Source organism: Psittacula echo (genome assembly GCF_963264785.1).
Source record: "Psittacula echo genome assembly, chromosome: 17".
In the NCBI taxonomy this organism is placed as follows: domain Eukaryota; kingdom Metazoa; phylum Chordata; class Aves; order Psittaciformes; family Psittacidae; genus Psittacula; species Psittacula echo.
This window is the reverse complement of record NC_137753.1, coordinates 7,554,243-7,572,618: the sequence shown is the minus strand read 5'-3', so window position 1 is coordinate 7,572,618 and position 18,376 is coordinate 7,554,243. Positions and strand designations below refer to the sequence as shown.

At 49.2% G+C, this 18,376-nt stretch overlaps 1 protein-coding gene across 17 annotated transcripts in view; it reads right to left on the bottom strand.

Annotated features, from left to right (window-relative positions):
- Positions 1 to 18,376, bottom strand: part of EIF4G3 (eukaryotic translation initiation factor 4 gamma 3) — a 152,616-nt gene that overhangs the window by 101,807 nt on the left and 32,433 nt on the right. For 13 of the 17 annotated variants that reach the window (XM_080631497.1, XM_080631482.1, XM_080631495.1 and 10 more), the window contains exons 2-3: positions 7,105 to 7,180; positions 241 to 384 (exon numbers count right to left, since the gene is read on the bottom strand). In XM_080631497.1, coding sequence (XP_080487623.1) covers positions 241 to 384; positions 7,105 to 7,180 — 220 coding nt within the window. Of the gene's footprint in view, positions 1 to 240; positions 385 to 7,104; positions 7,181 to 7,290; positions 7,368 to 18,376 lie in introns of all 17 variants that reach the window. The other 4 variants (XM_080631496.1, XM_080631498.1, XM_080631483.1 and 1 more) reach the window with 3 other exon arrangements.

The following is an 18,376-nucleotide window of genomic DNA, read 5'->3' as shown; positions in this document are numbered from 1 at the left end:
GCAGTTATTCACGTTGCTTTTAGTTTCTGTTACAGACTCAACAATGAACTGATGCTTAATAAACCTGAGAGCCACCTGTAAGGCACGGCAAGGCTCGAGCTGCAGAAAGACCCTCTTCACTCCTCAAGGTGTCTACACTGGTCACAGACATCTACGTTGATGTTTGAGCAGCAAAGCTGAGCATCAGCCAAGGGGAAAAGCAGGCGGCTGGGAACGCTCTGCTCCAATGCCAGGTCTTACCTGTGAAAGCCCAGGGGACGATGCATGTCCCGGTGGCGTTGCAGCAAGATTTGGGTGTCCCTTATTTATTTCATGTGCAGTGTAAGGGGATGGGGCAGGAGGACCCGGCTGTCTTGCTACTTGTGTTACCTGTGTGGAGATAAACTGTTAGTAAAATATAGTATTAGTAATCCAGTCTGTATAGATACTGTCATCTTCTTTTTAAGAAAGCAGCTAGCAGCATCTTGTTATATATATATAAAATAATATCTATATTTATCTAAGTGAAATGCTGTACAAGTTAGGAACCTATTTACATGATGCAGGAAAATAGGGAAGGATCACAAAATAAAGAGCTCCAACTGGAGTTAGAGGTGGGAACGTGTAGGAACTGGACGAGCTCTACTGCTGCGGTTGTGCTTTGCAATAGCCCTTAGACTTCAGGCCTGGGATCTCCTGATCCTTCCATTATAGACCATATCAAACAATACAGTGATTTTGCAAAGGGATACACATTACCAGTGACCCAACAAAGTAAGGGGAAAAGCTGCTTAATCCACTCCAAGAAGGAAAAAAAAGACAACACAGAGGCCCTGTTATCCAAAGGGATTTCTACAAGCAAAGAATAAAATTCCAGAGCAATTCCTGCACACACTCATCTCTTTTCTCAGCTTCTAGAACAAAGTATTAATCAAAACACACCCAGCAAAATGCTGTAAAATATATCCATGGCACATATCCTTGTTCCACTGCGCTATCTCCATGACAGAAGTGCTTTAAATACACTTTATATAGTCACTATAGTAAAAAACCCAAAAGGTACAGAAGGCAGGAGGCAATTCCTGGCCCTTGATCTTTAATGGACTATTAGCACCAAGCTGCAAGAGAGCAAAGTATGAGAGCAAGAGTCACCGAGTTCACCACTAAATGCTTTTTCCAAGCCATTTTATTGCATTCCAAGTACCGACGCCTGTCGCTGCATTACCTAAAGCACTAAAACAGCTGCACCGGCCCCAAGAACCCCAACCGGGAATTCTGGAGCCTTGGACACGGACCAGAGTCATTGGCTGCAGGAAGATTTACAGCAGCCTTGTGCATTAGAGAGGAGGGTGGGTCAAGCCACAGAACCTCACCCTCCGTCCCCAACTGCAGCCTTCCCCATGGGGGGAATCAGCTCTTGTTTGGCTGATCTGGATTAGCAGGTGTGTGCACACAGCCTCATTCAGCTGAATTGAAGCCACTGCTACAGAGACATGATAGAACTTCCCACCTTCCATCCCAAGAAAACCCATGTCTCTCATGTGACTCCTAAGACAAGCCTGACAGAGCTGTCATGTCACTGAGGCAGCACTCAGTGCTTTGAAGTGACTATAGATCATGATGGACATCAAAACAGGCAGTCAAGATGGGGAGAAGAAAGTGAAGGCAACACAAAACATGAGGGTATCACCATAAAGAGCCCCATCAGAGGCTGTGAGTGTACACATCACCAAGATGTATCGCCTCTTGTAGAGAAAAAGAGGTTATTTGCAGTAGCTGTGGTACTTCAAACACTGCCAGTTTTACCCCCCTACACCTACAAGTGCACACAGTATTCCAGCAAAGGCCAGAGCCACCCAAAACCCTCCAATCTCCAACAGCATCAAGTCCACACCAATGCCTGACAAGAAGGACGGGGCACTAATAATATCCCAGGTTAGTGTGAGTGTTCAACCGTGCTCTTCAGAAACTAAAACATGCAAATACCCTATGCTGGAGGTTAATGGAAAACCCCAAGGAATGCTGCTCTGAATTTGGCATGGAATCTGGAAGCCAAACTGAAAGGAAAGCTGTGCAGCACCACGAATGATGCTCCACAAGATACCCTGGCGCCATGTAGCAGACAAGTAGCAGAATGGCTTTAAATGGCTTTTATTAGTAAGGGGAATGGCTTGAACCTGCCAGAGGGGAGACTGAGATGAGCTCTTAGGCAGAAGCTCTTCCCTGTGAGGGTGCTGAGGCGCTGGCCCAGGGTGCCCAGAGAAGCTGTGGCTGCCCCATCCCTGGCAGTGTTCAAGGCCAGGTTGGACACAGGGGCTTGGAGCAAGCTGCTCCAGTGGAAGGGGTCCCTGCCCGTGGCAGGGGTTGGAGCTGGAGGAGCTTTAAGGTCCCTTCAACCCAAACCAGTCTGGGATTCTGTGATACAACAGTTCGCCATTAACAGTTCATCACTAAGAACTGCTCTTTCCCTAAACAAAGCCCCCTTCAAGAAGGGCTCAGACCTGGATGGAACCTGTTCTCTACCAGCATTCAACGAGTTCACTTGTGCTGGCGCAAACACCTTCAGAGCAGCACTGGGGACATGAGCATCCCTTGCATACTCCGCAGCCTCCACCGCAGCCAGGCAGGGGCACCAGTTGGCCTCCTGACCCAGATCCTTCCTTGAAGCACAGGGTGGCTGGAGCTAATCCTCCCTAATCTCTTTTCTATAGGATTCTCTTCACTGTAGGAAGATCCCTTTAAAAGGACATAAAGGCGAATCACAGTACCTCTGCTGGGTTTGAAACTACCAGGAGGCACCAACGCGCAGCATCCTGCGGCAGCAAAGCAACCCAACGGACACCCAAAGAAGGGAATGATGGAGTCAAGCTTAGTCACTGACAATTTGGGGCAAGTAGGGTCTTCAACACCTCACCTTCCCATCACCTTCTTTACTACTGAGTTGGGCAACCTGACAGGAGGTGGTATCTGCTCCAAAGGGAGACCAGAGTTAACACCAGGAGTTAACACAGTTAGCCATGCTACAGAAGCTCTGCTCAAGGCTGCACCCAACCAACCTGCAAGCACTTCTCTCCAAACAGGCACCTCACAATGCACTTGATCCTAATCCGGGAGTCAATGTTGTCCCTTAGCTCTTAGAAGTTTATCCCGAAGTATTTCTGGTCCCAGCTGCAGCGCTTGAGATCACAACGTTACCACCACGGTTACGAACCTCCACCATCACCTGCCCAAAAGCTGTGAGGACTGGATGTGCATTACACAGCCCTTGTTTATATCCGATTCCCAACTCACACCTCGTGCTGACGTTGAAGAGCACATCTGCTTCTGAGCATTCCTCCACAGTCATTTCAGGTTCAGCAGAAACCAGCTCCCATTACTCTGTGTGCAGGCACACATGGTGGCCCGGGGTATCTGAGGTTGCCTTTGGTGCAGCTCCCTTTGTGTCAGGAGCCAAGGTCTTTTCCTCAACTCCAAGGCAAAAAGTTCTTTGAATTTATTTCTCTGAACTATTTAACAAGAGAACCCAAATTTCGTTCTCATTCCCTGTTCCAGACTCCACAGGTTTGGGATCTGACAGCAGACGTACGAGCAATTGCCTTAAGGTCCTGCAGTATGAAGAATTAGGGAACACCACTCAAGCAGCTGCTCTACAGGACCAAACCCAAACCTTCACTGCCCATGGCAGAGGGCTGGAACTGGATGAGCTTTAAGGTCCCTTCCAACCCGAACCATTCCAGGACTCTATGTCCAAAGGCAGCTCTTACGATACAGCATTCTCCATTGCTGATGAGGGGAAATGATCACAAGATCAGTTCATTGAAGCAGTTCTTTCCAACTGTGATCTGCTTTAAAATAATTCTAATGGGTTTATTTCTTATAAAATAGACTCAAACAATGTACCAGGTATGAGCATCTTCTACAGTATTCTATATAAAACGAATGAAGATGACAGACACTGAGGTTCACCGGGTTTGATTTGAACACCAGCGCGGTTTCATTGACAAAGAGGTTCTACGAAGTTTTGGGAGGACTTTTGAGCATCCCCAAGTGCTCAGACAAACCTAATTTTACCTGACAAACCACACCGTGCCTCCTCCTCACCTCCCATCTCTGACCAACAGGGGAATGTGTTCCTCTGCTTTTGTTTCGGGGGGGATTACCGGGGCTCACAGTGAAAGCCACATGATTTCCATTCCCATTTTTGGCAAGCAGCGTGTAATTCTGGAAAAAAAAAGAGCTCAGGAATGTGCAATTGATGTCCTGATAACACACGTGGAAAGGCCTGGAAAAGATAACCAAGTTACTTCTCATCTTTACCTCACTACAAAGAGTGGTTTCAGCTGTGGGCTGCCCATGACCCCCAAACAGGGGAAGGATGTGGAGCTGCTGGAGCGAGGCCAGAGGAGGCCATGGAGATGCTGCGAGGGCTGGAGCAGCTCTGCTCTGGAGCCAGGCTGAGAGAGCTGGGCTGGGGCAGCCTGGAGAAGAGAAGGCTCCTGAAGGGGAGACCTGAGAGCAGCTCCAGTGCCTGAAGGGGCTGCAGGAAACCTGGAGAGGGGCTTGGGACAAGGGCCTGCAGGGACAGGCCAAGGGGAATGGCTTGAACCTGCCCCAGGGGAGACTGAGATGAGCTCTTAGGCAGAAGCTCTTCCCTGTGAGGGTGCTGAGGCGCTGGCCCAGGGTGCCCAGAGAAGCTGTGGCTGCCCCATCCCTGGCAGTGTTCAAGGCCAGGCTGGACACAGGGGCTTGGAGCAAGCTGCTCCAGTGGAAGGGGTCCCTGCCCGTGGCAGGGGTTGGAGCTGGAGGAGCTTTAAGGTCCCTTCCAACCCAAACCAGTGTGTGACTGTGACACCTGAAATGATTCATCCTCCCACCCCACACACACTATAAACTGCAGGGAAACCACCACAGCAGCTCAGAGTCACCATGAGGTGGTACCAGACCTCAGACCTCCTCCCAAACCAGCCGTCCTCCACCGGAACACGTGTTCGAAACCTGCCCCGTGCAGGAGCCCGCACAGGATGCCACAGTGTGGCAGTGGCAGAGCAGCACCGGTGCTGCCGATGGTGCTCTGCCGTACCTGTGATGGTGTGAGTTTTGTGATGTCTAGACAAACTACACCAGACACTAAACACAACCTCTTCGTTGCAAACCCAGAACTGAAACACACAACGTTGTTCCCCGTGGAACAAAGCAGAGAGACCCGCGATGAATGAATTTGTCAAGGACCTCCATCACGTGCCTCTTCCACCCGAATTCATCTGAGCAAGGACTTCCTCTCCATTCGCCATCTGCCAAAGGCTTCAAATAGAAGCTCAGAAGGAACCGAGCTGAGAAATTTCTCTCCTTTCTCTAAACCATGAAATTTTCTTTCAAACTTGTGTTTTCTTCAAGCCCAGAACTGAACTACTCCAGCCTGGCTTCTATTCCTGTCCCACACCGAGGAGTGGTATTTTTCCACACTCAAACCCTATTTTAGGCCATTCTTCACAGTTACTTTTATATTTTACATTCATTTGAATGTTCACAGTCATATTTTCCCCACAGGCATCTGAATTATATCTTTGGAGGAAAGAATTGATAAAAAAGAACCTTCTTCTTCCCCCCCAGAGCAATTCAGATGTATTTAAAGTGGGTTTTAAGTGGTTTATGGGGTATATAAAGGATAAACTGAATTATTTATTGTAACTGTTTGTACATTTGTGTTCCTTTGGGTTTGCTTTTTTGCATACATACATATGTATATCCACACAGACGTATGCAGTATGGTACTGAGGACAGAGGGAGCAAAAAAACCACCCCAAAAACCAGTCCACACCTCGAGCCAGGCAATCCAACTGCTGTCAAAGCCACAAAGCTCAAACTGTTAGACCCTCATCAAGGTTGTACCCCAACCTTTCCGACTCACCTGGATGGAGAGCCGCTGCCTCCTGCCCACCACAGCATCCATGCTCAAGCCTGAGGCTTGCTGCTCCTATTATCCAACTATCTTCCTGCTCCTGGTATCCAACTATCACCCAAGTCTCTGCCTTTTTGGACGCAGGGGCACTGGACAGCACGTTGGCACTTAATCCTGTGCAAAGCCCGGCTCTGCATCCCATGCCAGCAGCGTCTGTGGTGGAAAAGGGGATCATAGAGCTCTTCCCTACAACCCAAAAAAGGAAGGGGCTGAAGATGCTCCAGACCCAGACTCCACACACAGAGCTGATAACCCCGCCGCCAGCTATTCATGCGAACAGAGGGAAGGAGGAAAACCTCATACAGCAGCTTATGTTTTTCTATAAGCAGCTTATGTCACTGCATAAAATACAGCTAATTTCTCCCATCTACAGCTTTTCTTCCTGTTTTCCAAATAATTAAAAAGAGCAGCTTAAAAGCGGGGTTTTGCCATTAAAAATATTTGTGCTATCCCACCAGAAAAGCAAAATATTACTTTCCCAGGGCTGTGCTGATTTAGCAAAGCTCATAAATAACCCTGGGCTTCCAGCTACTGCCATGGAAAAAAAAGAAAGGAATAAAAGGAAACCAGGATCAAACATTCACAAATAAACTTCACCATGTTTCTGAGCTAAATTCCGTCAAGAATTACAAACACACAGGACAGGGAGCCGAAAGCTCCTATCCCAAATATCCAACCTGCAATCAAAACACCTTTTCCTCTGGGTAATGGAATGTTTCACCTGAAAAACCAATCTTCCTTGATTATTCTTCCGGTAAGAAACCCTTAGAAACGTGCAGGACCAAAGCACAACAAGGCAGTCTTTGAGATGCAGGAGGCAGGAAAGGGGCAGAGCCAACAGCCTGAAATCATGGCCAGGAACATTCCCACTCAGGTGAAACTCTGTTAGGAAACCCCATGCTAAATAACACTACAGACACTCAACAAAAAGAGGACTGGATACAGAAGCCCCCAGGCTTCCTTCTTTTCCGACTTACATGTGGCAAAAAGGGTCTTCATCCAGCATCACTTATTTCAGGAGGCAACAAACAAGGTTGTGGGGTTTTTTAGTTGTAAATTGTGATTTACAAAGGTTAATTGCAATAGTTCCATGGTGTTGGCTTTGAAAGGAATCTCCCATTTCCTTATGCCCGGAGAACACGCTCCTGGCACCAGCAGATACTCACAGTGCTGTACACAGCGGAGACGGTCGGAGTGAAGATCCGGTCCTCGAGGGGCTGCTGCACAGGACCCCGGGGAATCCTGCAACACAGCACGTTAAGGAAAGACACGTCCCAGCGAGGGCTGGGGGCTGGGTGACCATCAGCTCCCACGCTCAGGCGGACACACACACACATCCCCGGGGCACTCACATCCAACCAGGCGGCTAGGATCCATCAAGGTTTCCCAAAGGAGGAGCACAGCGAGGATTAGATGTCAAATACAGAAACTGGAAGCAAACAGATTGCTGAACAATCTACAAAACCTTGGTCCTGGCGAGAGACTCCCCCACCTCTATTTTTGTGAAGAGTAAGGGAAAAACCACCCCGAGCCCACTGCATGCAGCCAGACAAACCCGCTGGTCAGCAGAGCTCTGCTGGACAATGGCAGAGCCCGTTCTGCAAAGCAGGCAGGAATCGGGCTGTGATTGTTTCCGTGTTTGCCTCTCTGCAACCAGCGACTCCTTCCCGCAGCCTCCCACCAGCAGCGCTGCTAAAAGGGGCTGCCACCGAGATGTGAAGCTCTGAAGAGCTGCTGCCAGGTGATTTAAAGGCAAATTGCAGTTTCTTTCTGAAATTGGAAAGGTATTGTGGGAACACAGAGGGAAATGAAGTGGGTAAAGATTTTATGCCAGACACAAACAAGCCAGAACGTGTTTTACTTGTGGAATAACACAAGAGGATGCAGGTATTTAAAAGGAAAAAGCCTCCTGGCTTAGCTAACACCATGTGGCCTTAGGCTCAGCATATCCCTACGCAACACCCAATGCCCGCTGTCACACAGAAGCCATGCTTAACCTGCTGAGACGTTTTCCACTCAACACCATATGCAGACTTCACCTTTCTGTTTCCATTTCGTATGTCAAAGCCTCTTGGAAAATGAGAGCAGCCCAACTGATTGATTTTCACGCACACACGCCAGCAACGCAGACCTCACACATGAACGTGACTGTGGATACTACTGATAATGCATTTGGTCGGCAGCCCAGAACCCCTCCATGCACTGAGCTCAAGGGGAGACCTTAGAGCAGCTCCAGTGCCTAAAGGGGCTGCAGGAAACCTGGAGAGGGGCTTTGGACAGAGGGCTGTGGGCAGGGGGCTGGAACTGGATGAGCTTTAAGGTTCCTTCCAACCCAAACCACTCTGTGATTCTATGATGATTTATGACAATTATGGAAACACTTCTTGGGGTTTGCTCCAGTGAGGAAAAAAATAGCTGTAAATTGAATTTTGAACCTGGGAGATTAGTTTGAGTCTTCCAAAAGCCCTCCCTCTGCCCCCCATGTTTGATCTGCTGCCCAAACCTTTGCAGGGACCAGCATCTCAGTGGCAGCACTCATCAGCACTGTAAGTGTCACAGCAACCCCAGCTCCACAACCTGACCTGCTCCCTGCCTTAAACCAGATGGAACTTCAAGGCTGAAGCAAGGAATGTTCAGACATGAGCTGCTCTGCATCTGCTGCCTGCCCACAGCACGGCCCACCCGGATCTCCTCCTCCAGGACCAGTATGATGCAGAGCAGAAACCCATTGACAATATCCCACTGTTTTGATCCCCAACATGTCACTATAACGTCTGCCTTCACCCAGCAGGATGGGAAATTGTCCTAAAACCTTCCCATTTGGTTTTCTATTCAAGGTTTGAAGCCAGATGCGATAAAATCCTGTATTATAGGATTATGCAGGGAAAAGACACCACTGACCTTCACAACACCTCTGAACGTAAGTGATGTCCGTGCCGAAGCCTGGCAGGTTTAGAACAGGACACCTACAACCAGCTCCAATGGAGAGAACTGAGATGAGGATCCAACACTGTTACCAGGACGGTGCTTACTCATCTTGCATCCCTTTTTCCTTTCTAAATGAGTGCCAGAATTGCTCTGCAGGCTCTAAGGCTCGTCTTTGATTTGCAGACTCGCGCACAAGTGGTGGTGTTTGATCAAATAAAGAGGTTTTTAACAACAAAATCAGCTGCAAAATCCTGACTCAAGCAAAAGAACAGGAAGATTTGCCGCAGACTTTAGGAGGGCTGAGATGCTGCTCCCAGCCTGCATCCTGAGGGTCTTCCACTCATTCCTGACTTTGGGAAAAGCTAAAATTTGGGAGAGGAGGGTTAGAAACACACTGCAAGACAGAACAAACCCTCCACATTCTGTGCATGCCAAGGCTGCAGCACCAACCCTCACCCCACAACCACCATCTGATGCAGATGGGTAGGACACAGGCCCCGGGTCAAGCTGCCACCCTTCCCTCAGAGCTGAGGCTTCCCATCTGGAGGCAGCTCTGACAATCAACTGGAGCAACCTCTGCTTCAAAAGGGATCGTCCCGAGGTTGGAAAACGGCTTCATCCTCGAGAAGGTTGGGATTTATTTTCCTATTTTAGAACTTATATAAGCCAGGAGGAAATAATCTCCTTTGAGCAGAGCAACCTCTCTTTTTGCACCCAGGAAGAGCTGCCTAAAGGAAGGAGTTTCAATGGACTTGCAGAGTTTGGGTTGCTGTTTAAGATCACTTCTAGGAAGTGAAGACTGTCATCAGATTAAAAGGAAACCATTTAAGTCCTTTTTGCCAAAGGACTTGACCTGGATGTGAAACTGATAGGGACAAAAATGCCTTAAACTACACACAGAGCCCAAGGATCAGAGAAGGGTTCTACCCAAGGAGCTCAGTCTGGGGCAACGGCTGCCGCTGCTCCAGAAGCACAAGTCCATCAGCAGGCTCTCACCTAGAGCTGGGTTAAGAGTGACAGCACAGAGACCCCGGAGTGGGACACGAACGGGTCACAGCAGGCAGGTGGGAAGTGGAAGCTCACCCAGCAGCAGCATCGCCTCTGTGCCCATAGCGAAGTGTGCCCCAGGGCACTCAGCACTTTTCACCCCACTGAGATCTCAGTGCCATTGGGAGCTGCAGCACGAACCACCCTCCCGCTGCCTCATCACACACAGGAGGTAAAGGATAACACTTCAAGGGGTAAAGGATAACCCAGCCTGGCTCTCTTGCAGCATTTAATGAACCACAGCGTGAAGAAAACGAGGATATGCTGAATAATTCAGGCAGTTCTTTCATGTTACTATTCCGGCATGCTCAGATCCAATTCTGGAGGATCCTGTGCCCTCCTCCTCCCCCTTATATCCCTGCCACCCACGTCACCCTCTTCAGCTGCACGGATCCAGCTATTTGTGCAGCCATGCTCCGAAACGATCCAGGAGGGTGGGAAGGGAGAGCGAGGGGATGGAAAAGCAAAGCTGAATCCAAACCTCACACCGTTGTCAGAGCTCCTTCCGCTACCGCAGCGAGAACAGATGAGGCGGCGACGAAGCCAAAGAGCAGGAGCGAGGGGAACCTCTTAAATCACAGTGCAGGGGAACTACAGCCCCTGCTCCTCATGCCTGTGTCAGCTGAATGACTCCTTCCTCCATCAGCATCATGCCAAAAACTAGGAGAAGGACACAGGCAGCGGGCAGCACTAAAACTGGATTCTCTTCGTTGCTGTTCAGGGCTCATTAACTCATGAAATATATATATTTAAAAGCCCACGTAAGCGAGGTGCTTGTGGCAGGCTAATAAAAGCAGCACAGCTGCAATGGGAGTTCCACCCAGTCCCCATCTGCCTGCAGCAGTGATTACAAGCTGGGGAATTTCAGGAGCTATAAAGACCCGGTGGGAGAAGGCAGGCAAAGATAGAAACCCAACGGGATCCTTCCTGAAACCAGAAGTGTCCCTGCGAGGAGGAGGGGATGGCTTAGTTGGACAGCCACAGCCACGCTCCAAGAGGAAGCATCCGCAATTCCTCTATAAAGTGATTAAGGAATAAAGCCTGAGCAGAGCTCCGAGCTGCCCATCAGATGGAGTGGTCGGAGGCACTGCCAGGGGCAAAGTTAAAATACAAACCAGGAGAAATTTCCTGCAGAAGCCTCCTCCTTGTATCTCATTTTCCCTGCTTGCTCTAATCACAAAACTGAAATGCTGCACGATTTTTGTGTGCTTTTACTGCAATGAACAGGCTGGCACATGCAGTAAAACCAGCTCCTACAGCACGGCTCTGCACAGGTCTTCCTGCTCTGCTCTGCTCCCACGATTGGACAGGGATAGAGAACACACTCTTCCCGTTTCCTTCCAAAATGGATTCATTTTCCTTCTCACCTAAGCTCATTTCCAGCAACCATTTTCTCCCCAGCATGCACTGATGGCCTCTTCCTTCACTTCCAGCTGACAGGAACAAGTAAGCCCCTTCTCACATGAATAAACAGATCTGCGGGTACCCAGGGGCACGCAGGCAAATGCCTCACACACAAACATTCCAGCAGTAATGATTTCTCTCCCTGCACAGACCCAGTCTCCCACCAGCCACCCCTGGGGTTGCATAATCCCGGTGCATGTCCCTGCCTGTCCTGAAACGGAGCGTTCAAGGACTGAAAACACCCCAAGATCAAACCATCACGCGAGATGACACAAGGGCACGAAGCCACGGCCAATTCAAGCCCTTCCTTTGGCTTTTTGGTGCTAGGATTCTTCAGAGGTGTTTGATGGCAGAGAGCTGCTCAAAGAGCCTGCTTCCCCCTCTGCAGCCTCGTCTCTATGTAACACGCAATTACAGCGCAGGAGGTGAACACCCGGGCAGCAGAAGCACCGAATTTAGCACGCTGGGAACCACAAGGGCTCGCTTGAAAGGTTAAAGGGAAAAGCTCCAGCAGCCGCCGCTGAAACTTCCCCGGCACCACCCCAGCATCCGCAGCTCCCCGGGCAAAGCCTTTTGTTCAGAACGCTGCATCCTACCTGGCTGCAGGCCCCCGGGGAGCTTGGCTATTGAGAGGGCTCAGGGTCTTCTCCTCCCATCCAAGCCTGAGCAGCCGGGGATGGCTCCTGAGCTCCTGCCTCTCGCAAGCGGAGCTCTCGCAGTGCGCTTGTGCTCTTAAAGAGGTAGTGCCATGGGGTCTGAGCAGCACCTTGCCGGGGTTTGGGCACTGCAGCGATAACCCCTCTGCTTCCCTGGGCTTTCTGCTGTGCACACAGTGGACAAGGGACGGGAGGTAGCACCAGGCTCCTCTTAGCAAGTTTAGGTGGGAAAAAAATCAAAGCAGGCTTACAAAAGCAAGCACAAAGATAAACTCAGCCACAGCACGCTGCGTTTCAGAAACCTGCACTGCAATGTGTAAAGAGCTGGGAAAGCTTCAATATTCCCTATTGGAAGGAGAATTAAATCTTAGCATGAACACCTCAGCCAGGAACTTTGCAGGCTGGCTCCCTCGCCCCACCACCAGCGTGCTCAGCAAGTACTTCACAGATCAATTTTCCCCTCAAAACACATTCCTCTCTTGACAGGGCAGGTTTCAGGAGCCAGGGAAGGAGCTGGGAAAGCAAACTACAGCCTTCAAATAAGATACCCAAACCCCATCAAGTGACGTGTCACAAGGGGATAAAACACATACACAAGATGAAAGCGGTGCCATCTGCTTTCTCCACACTGAAATACTTACTGCAACCAACCAGGGAAACCCCAAATGGTACATGACAAACAACTCCAGCTTAGGAAAAGGCAGGATTCATGTTGCCCGTGAGTCCAGAAGTCAATCCCATGTGTACACACAGAACCAAGCCCTTCATTACCAAGGCACATGCTGGTTTTCCCTGGTGTCCCTGTTGTCTCCACTTTTGCAACTGTCTTACAGGACTCCAGCACCTGAAGCCTTCATAGCAAAGCAGCTCTTGTTAATAAGAGATGAGATAAAGTTAATACCACAAAAATCAAGACCAATGGAATTCAAGGACTTTGAAAAACATTTAAAGCCTTAAGAAGCACCTCATAAGATGCCAATGTGCTGCTCCAACCCTTCTGCTGCCTATACCCAACAGCATATCCCAGCCCCAGCATGGAACATCTCCCATCCTTGCTCAGATCTCATCCCATTTTAAACGGGTTGGGAGTTTGGTTTTGTTTGTTCTGGGTTGTTTGGGTTTTTTTGCTAGTGGATTCCTGACAAGGGGCCATGGAACGTCACAGGAACGAGCTGACCTGCTCTATTGAAACACTGGGTTTATCTCAGCTTTCTTCGGCAGATGCAACTGGTCTTGCACAACACGATGAGATGTCAAAAGAAAGCATGATGCAGAGCTCTGACTGTATCACAGGTCAAAACTGAACGGGGGGTTGTTGGTTCCATGGTTGGTGTTTACTGTTATTACAGCAGGAAAGACATAAAGACAACTCCTTGTTGGAGAACTCCGAAATAGAGTGAAAGTCGAGAGCTGCAGGTGAAGAATTCCTTAGAAGACCACGTCAGGTTCACACAACACTGAAGTCTGGTACTAAGGGCAGGTTTCTGGCTAGAAACGTGTTAAAAATCAAGGAACACAATAAAAGCTGCTTGTAAAGGAGCAAAACTGGGGTTTCTGGTTTAGAAGTACCGAGCTGTGGAGCAGAGCAGCTCAGCATCATGCCCCTCTTCCTGTAAACAGATGCAAATCAAGATTCACCCCCTCCTATCATGACTTATATCCAGCAGGACCTTATGGCAAAAGCTATTATTAAGCTTGTTTCCAGATTTTATGGCCTAATATCCAGCTCCTTCCTGCAACCTGTGTAGTCAATACTCACAACTGCATGGTCATTTATCAAACATCTGCACTTTAAGGGGATCAATGAAGTGTTTGTGCAAACACCTTTTGAATCCTTCGAGTTATTCTATGCACTAAACAGCAACTCTTTAAGCTCCCAGTTCTGGGCTGGTTTATACTTGTAACAAACACCTTGAATAAGGTATTCACCCTTTGCTTTGTACCAGAACTGCACCTACATCAATGCTGTTGCTGTTTCACACCCTCACCGGCACCCTTATGAACTGCAATTGCCTTGTTTGAAATCACTGACCTCCTGGCACCCAGTCTGAACTGCCTGATGATAACTGGAAGTGATAAGGCTCATTTAAGTGCTCCTCATTAAAGTATCATCTCCCAAGCCTTGCCCAGATCCAAATGTTACAAGCAGCGAGGCTTTTGCTGCTTATCCCAGCTTATACCAGACTCTAAACAAATACTCTCCCCATAATAAAACTTTTCTCCAAATTCATCTTAAGCTTTTTACCTAATTACCTATCATTAGGCTCAGTTCCAGCTTTCCAGTAATCCCAAACACTTCCCTTCCCTTCTGTCTGCCACACGTCACCCAATCTGCTCTTGCACTGAGCTGAATAGGAGCAGGGCGAGAGCTTCCCAAAGAAAAGGGGCACATGAATCCCGATGGAGGTCAGTGCCCACCGCAGGACAAGCTTCCCAACACTCCTCATCATCGCGGCTCGAAAGGAAAACGTGACCTTCAAACGCCTATTGAAAGTGTGTTCTCCCTCCCCTTCCCCAGCACCGGGACCCAGCACCCTCCAGCCATTCACATCCCTCCTCCTCTCCCTCCGGCACGTTCCGGGGCTGCATCTGCAGACACTGGTGTTCACATTCACACACTGACTGCGTCTGCACATCCAGGGGGGCCCAACCCCTGATCCACAACATAGAGCCTCTTCCTGGCTGAATGTGCTCACGCTGTGCTGCAGCAGCCACCACCAAAGTGAACCTTCGGTCTCTACCTGAGCCCATATTATATGCTTTAATACCCATTCTCATATAATATCTATTCCTGAAGTCCTTTTCCCTACATACATCCACCCTGCAATACGTTTTCGCTCCTCACTCACTCCTGATGTGTAGGTAACATACAGTGCTGTGTTTTTTGCACCAGCAATGACTTCACAACCTATTTAACACAAGGCAGGAGTTTGAAATCCACTTCCCACCTGGCTAATCATGAACAGTGACAGATTAGATCAGACCTTTCCTCAATCTGTGACGTGTATCAGACAGCAGCACTTTGCCACTTCAGGCTGAGAGAGCTGGGCTGGGGCAGCCTGGAGAAGAGAAGGCTCCTGAAGGGGAGACCTGAGAGCAGCTCCAGTGCCTAAAGGGGCTGCAGGAAAGCTGGAGAGGGGCTTGGGACAAGGGCCTGTAGGGACAGGCCAAGGGGAATGGCTTGAACCTGCCAGAGGGGAGACTGAGATGAGCTCTTAGGCAGAAGCTCTTCCCTGTGAGGGTGCTGAGGCGCTGGCCCAGGGTGCCCAGAGAAGCTGTGGCTGCCCCATCCCTGGCAGTGTTCAAGGCCAGGTTGGACACAAGGGCTTGGAGCAAGCTGCTCCAGTGGAAGGGGTCCCTGCCCGTGGCAGGGGTTGGAGCTGGGTAAGCTTTAAGGTCCCTTTCAATACAAACCATGCCATGATTCTGATTATCACCATCATTTCCTTTTAGTCTTCCATATGTGACAGGTCTCACAGCCAAGGCAAATGGAATGCCAAAGGAAAGCTGGGGGTTAGAGGCAAAGATAACAGCAGAAAAAAATACCCTTTTTTGTTGCAAATTAACTGTATTTCCAGCACCTCACTCACTGCTTTCAAAAAAAACCCAGCAACATTACCACCACAGCTGTAGGCAGCCACCATAGTTACACCTGCAGACAACACCTCATTATCTACAGCTCATTATTGCAGGCTCGGGTTTGTATTTCTCAATTAAGGAGAGATGGAGGCAGCAGCTCACCAGCACCGAATCATCCCCATCCTCAGCTCGATGCCTTCATTGAGCCCACGAGCAGCGATGGTGGCTGTCAGCCCACAGACCACATCAGTGCCAACACAAGGAAACCCATCAATTACTTTGCCCAGTACAAATGTGTTTCTAAGGGCAAACTGATCTGGTCACTTCATCTCTGTCTTCTTCAACTGCAACCCCAGCATCAGTACAAACTGCCTATTTGCAGCTTACACCTGGAAAGGTTGTTTGGGGTGGAAGAAACCGTGATTTCCTTGACGCGTGGTGGTTCTGGGTGGGGGGACTGGAAGCAATGGACTGAATATTCCTGTAACTGTGAACTTTGTCCTATGGGTATCCAGCATCTCCAAGAAGTGTTTATCCAAAGCACAGCCTGAATAAGGTGAAATCCAGGTTTGGACCAAGCTGAAAAACAACAGTAATTAAGACAACAGAACAGTACCAAGGCCCTGGATGAGTCCTGTGCCAGCTCAGGTAACAGGTAACACAAGGTGAACAACGTGCCAGGAAAGCATCTAATCAGCAACAGAAAACTCCTCACAGCCAACCTGTTCTACCTTATTAGTCCTCTTTCCCCCATAAAACACCAGCCACCCCTGTACTTTTTAACTTCATATTTTATTCTTACAATAGATGGACTCTGCTAAGAGATCGGGAAGTCAATAGATTTCATCAGCTCCCTTCAGCTGGAAAGTCATGGTATTGCCTCTATGGCATCACAGGGAATATGCCAATGCAGCCTTAAAATTCCATTTCATTTTAGGAGGGTTATTTATAGGTGCTCCTGTTAATTGAAACTCCCATCATGCTGCAGAACACAGGCTGAGCTCAGGAACTCCAGACAGCCCCATCAGTCTTCAGCAGTCCTGCCCTGCTCAGCCACTGCTCACAGTGATTTCTCATGGTCCTTCAGCCACAAACCCAGTTGAGGGACGTTATAAAGAGCCTAAAATATTGGGGTGGGGTGAAGGTTCAACAGGGTGAGCCCCAGTGACCAGCACTAAACCTGGCTGAGCTCTGGAGGGTCTGCTGTAAGCTACAGAGGAGCACCATAGGGCAATAGCCCAAGGAGAGGTGCCAGAGGAAGCCTATGCTCCGGAATACACCAAATCAATCAGAAGCAGAGATTTGTTACACCAGTACTGTGCACACCCAGCCAGCTCTGAGCAGCTTGGCATCAAAAATGAAGCCCAAAGTCCTAAGCAGGACAATGCCTGGAAGTTGGGCTCAAGCCATGCGATCCTGGGCTATCTATCTCTTCCTAGTAGATGAAATTGCTGCAAGATCTTACCTGCCAGGGCTGTGGGGCTGTGCTGCTCTCATCCATTATAAAGTTTTCCTTTGCTTTCTGCCATAGAGTGCAAGGTGTGGGAATGATGGGTTTAGGAGGTGCTGCTCTTTACATCTGTGTACTAAAGGCAAACTTGGAATTTTGCTTGTCACCTTCAGAGGATCTACACCAAGACATCACTTCCTTATTTCATAAAGCATGCACGAACCGATCAATACATGTAGTCACAGAAGTGTATCTGTGAGTGCCCTACAACGTGTACATACACTTCAATAGATGATTCATATGAATACGGAACAGAGGGAAGAGAACCTGCATCCCCCAGGGGTGTTCCAGCAGGAGCTGCGTGCCCCCAGGCACCATCCATGTGAAAAAATCATCACATCAAATGTGACCTGGGTAAGATGTATGTCACCCCCCAAAAAGGGGGCTGGATGCTTGCGGAACTCATTTCCAGCTCTCCAGGAAGTCAGACAAATGTCTATGGGTCAGGAAACCACTGATGTTACCAGCAGCATACGAGGGTGAAGCCCTCAGTTAGTGGTGGCCTTGGCAGTGCTGGGGTAATGGTTGGACTTGATGATCTTACAGGTCTTTTCCAAACTGGTTCATTCTATGACAAGGATGGGTAAAGGCCATCCCCTGATGACACAGCAACTCCCTACCTGCCCCCTCAATACTCATTTCCTGATGTTCAGTTCCTCCTCTCAGACTTTCATTTCGCCTTTTAAACACCCAAATGCAGCCCTCAGTTCCTTCCAGGGGAGGAGCTGATTGGGAAAGAGAGTAACTCATGTGGCTGGAGCTCTCAGAGCTATTCTGAGCCAGTTCCTAACCTGAAAGGGAGGCCAGGCAAGCCTCTCAAGGCTCCTCAGGGCATAGGAAGTCACAGCATCCACAAGAAGTCAAGTGGCATCAAAGGAGAATTGCTGTCATGAGGGTGTAATCCAAGGAGCAGTGCCTGCAGGCAGAAGGACACAGCATGATGTGATCCGTGTCACTGGCACCGGTGCTGCCAGAGGGGGTCCTTGCCTCTCTCAGCCACTTGCCCTGTGCCAGTGTGAACCCATTCACAGGGCTCAGTCAACAGGATCAGGATTAAAACGAACCTTTCCTTCCAAACTTTGTTCTCCACCCAGCCACGCTCACAACTGGGTCAGCCTAAAGCACAGGACCAAGCAGGACCAGAGGGATGGGGAGGCTGCACCATAAAAAGCTCTGGCTGTAGTTTCCCTAAGCACATCTCTGGCTTTCAACACAAGCTGCAGGGATGCATTAACCGCAGGGGCAGCTGCTGAGGCTGACCTGAACGTAACACAGTGATCCTAAACACTAACACAACTTTAAACCACTGCATTA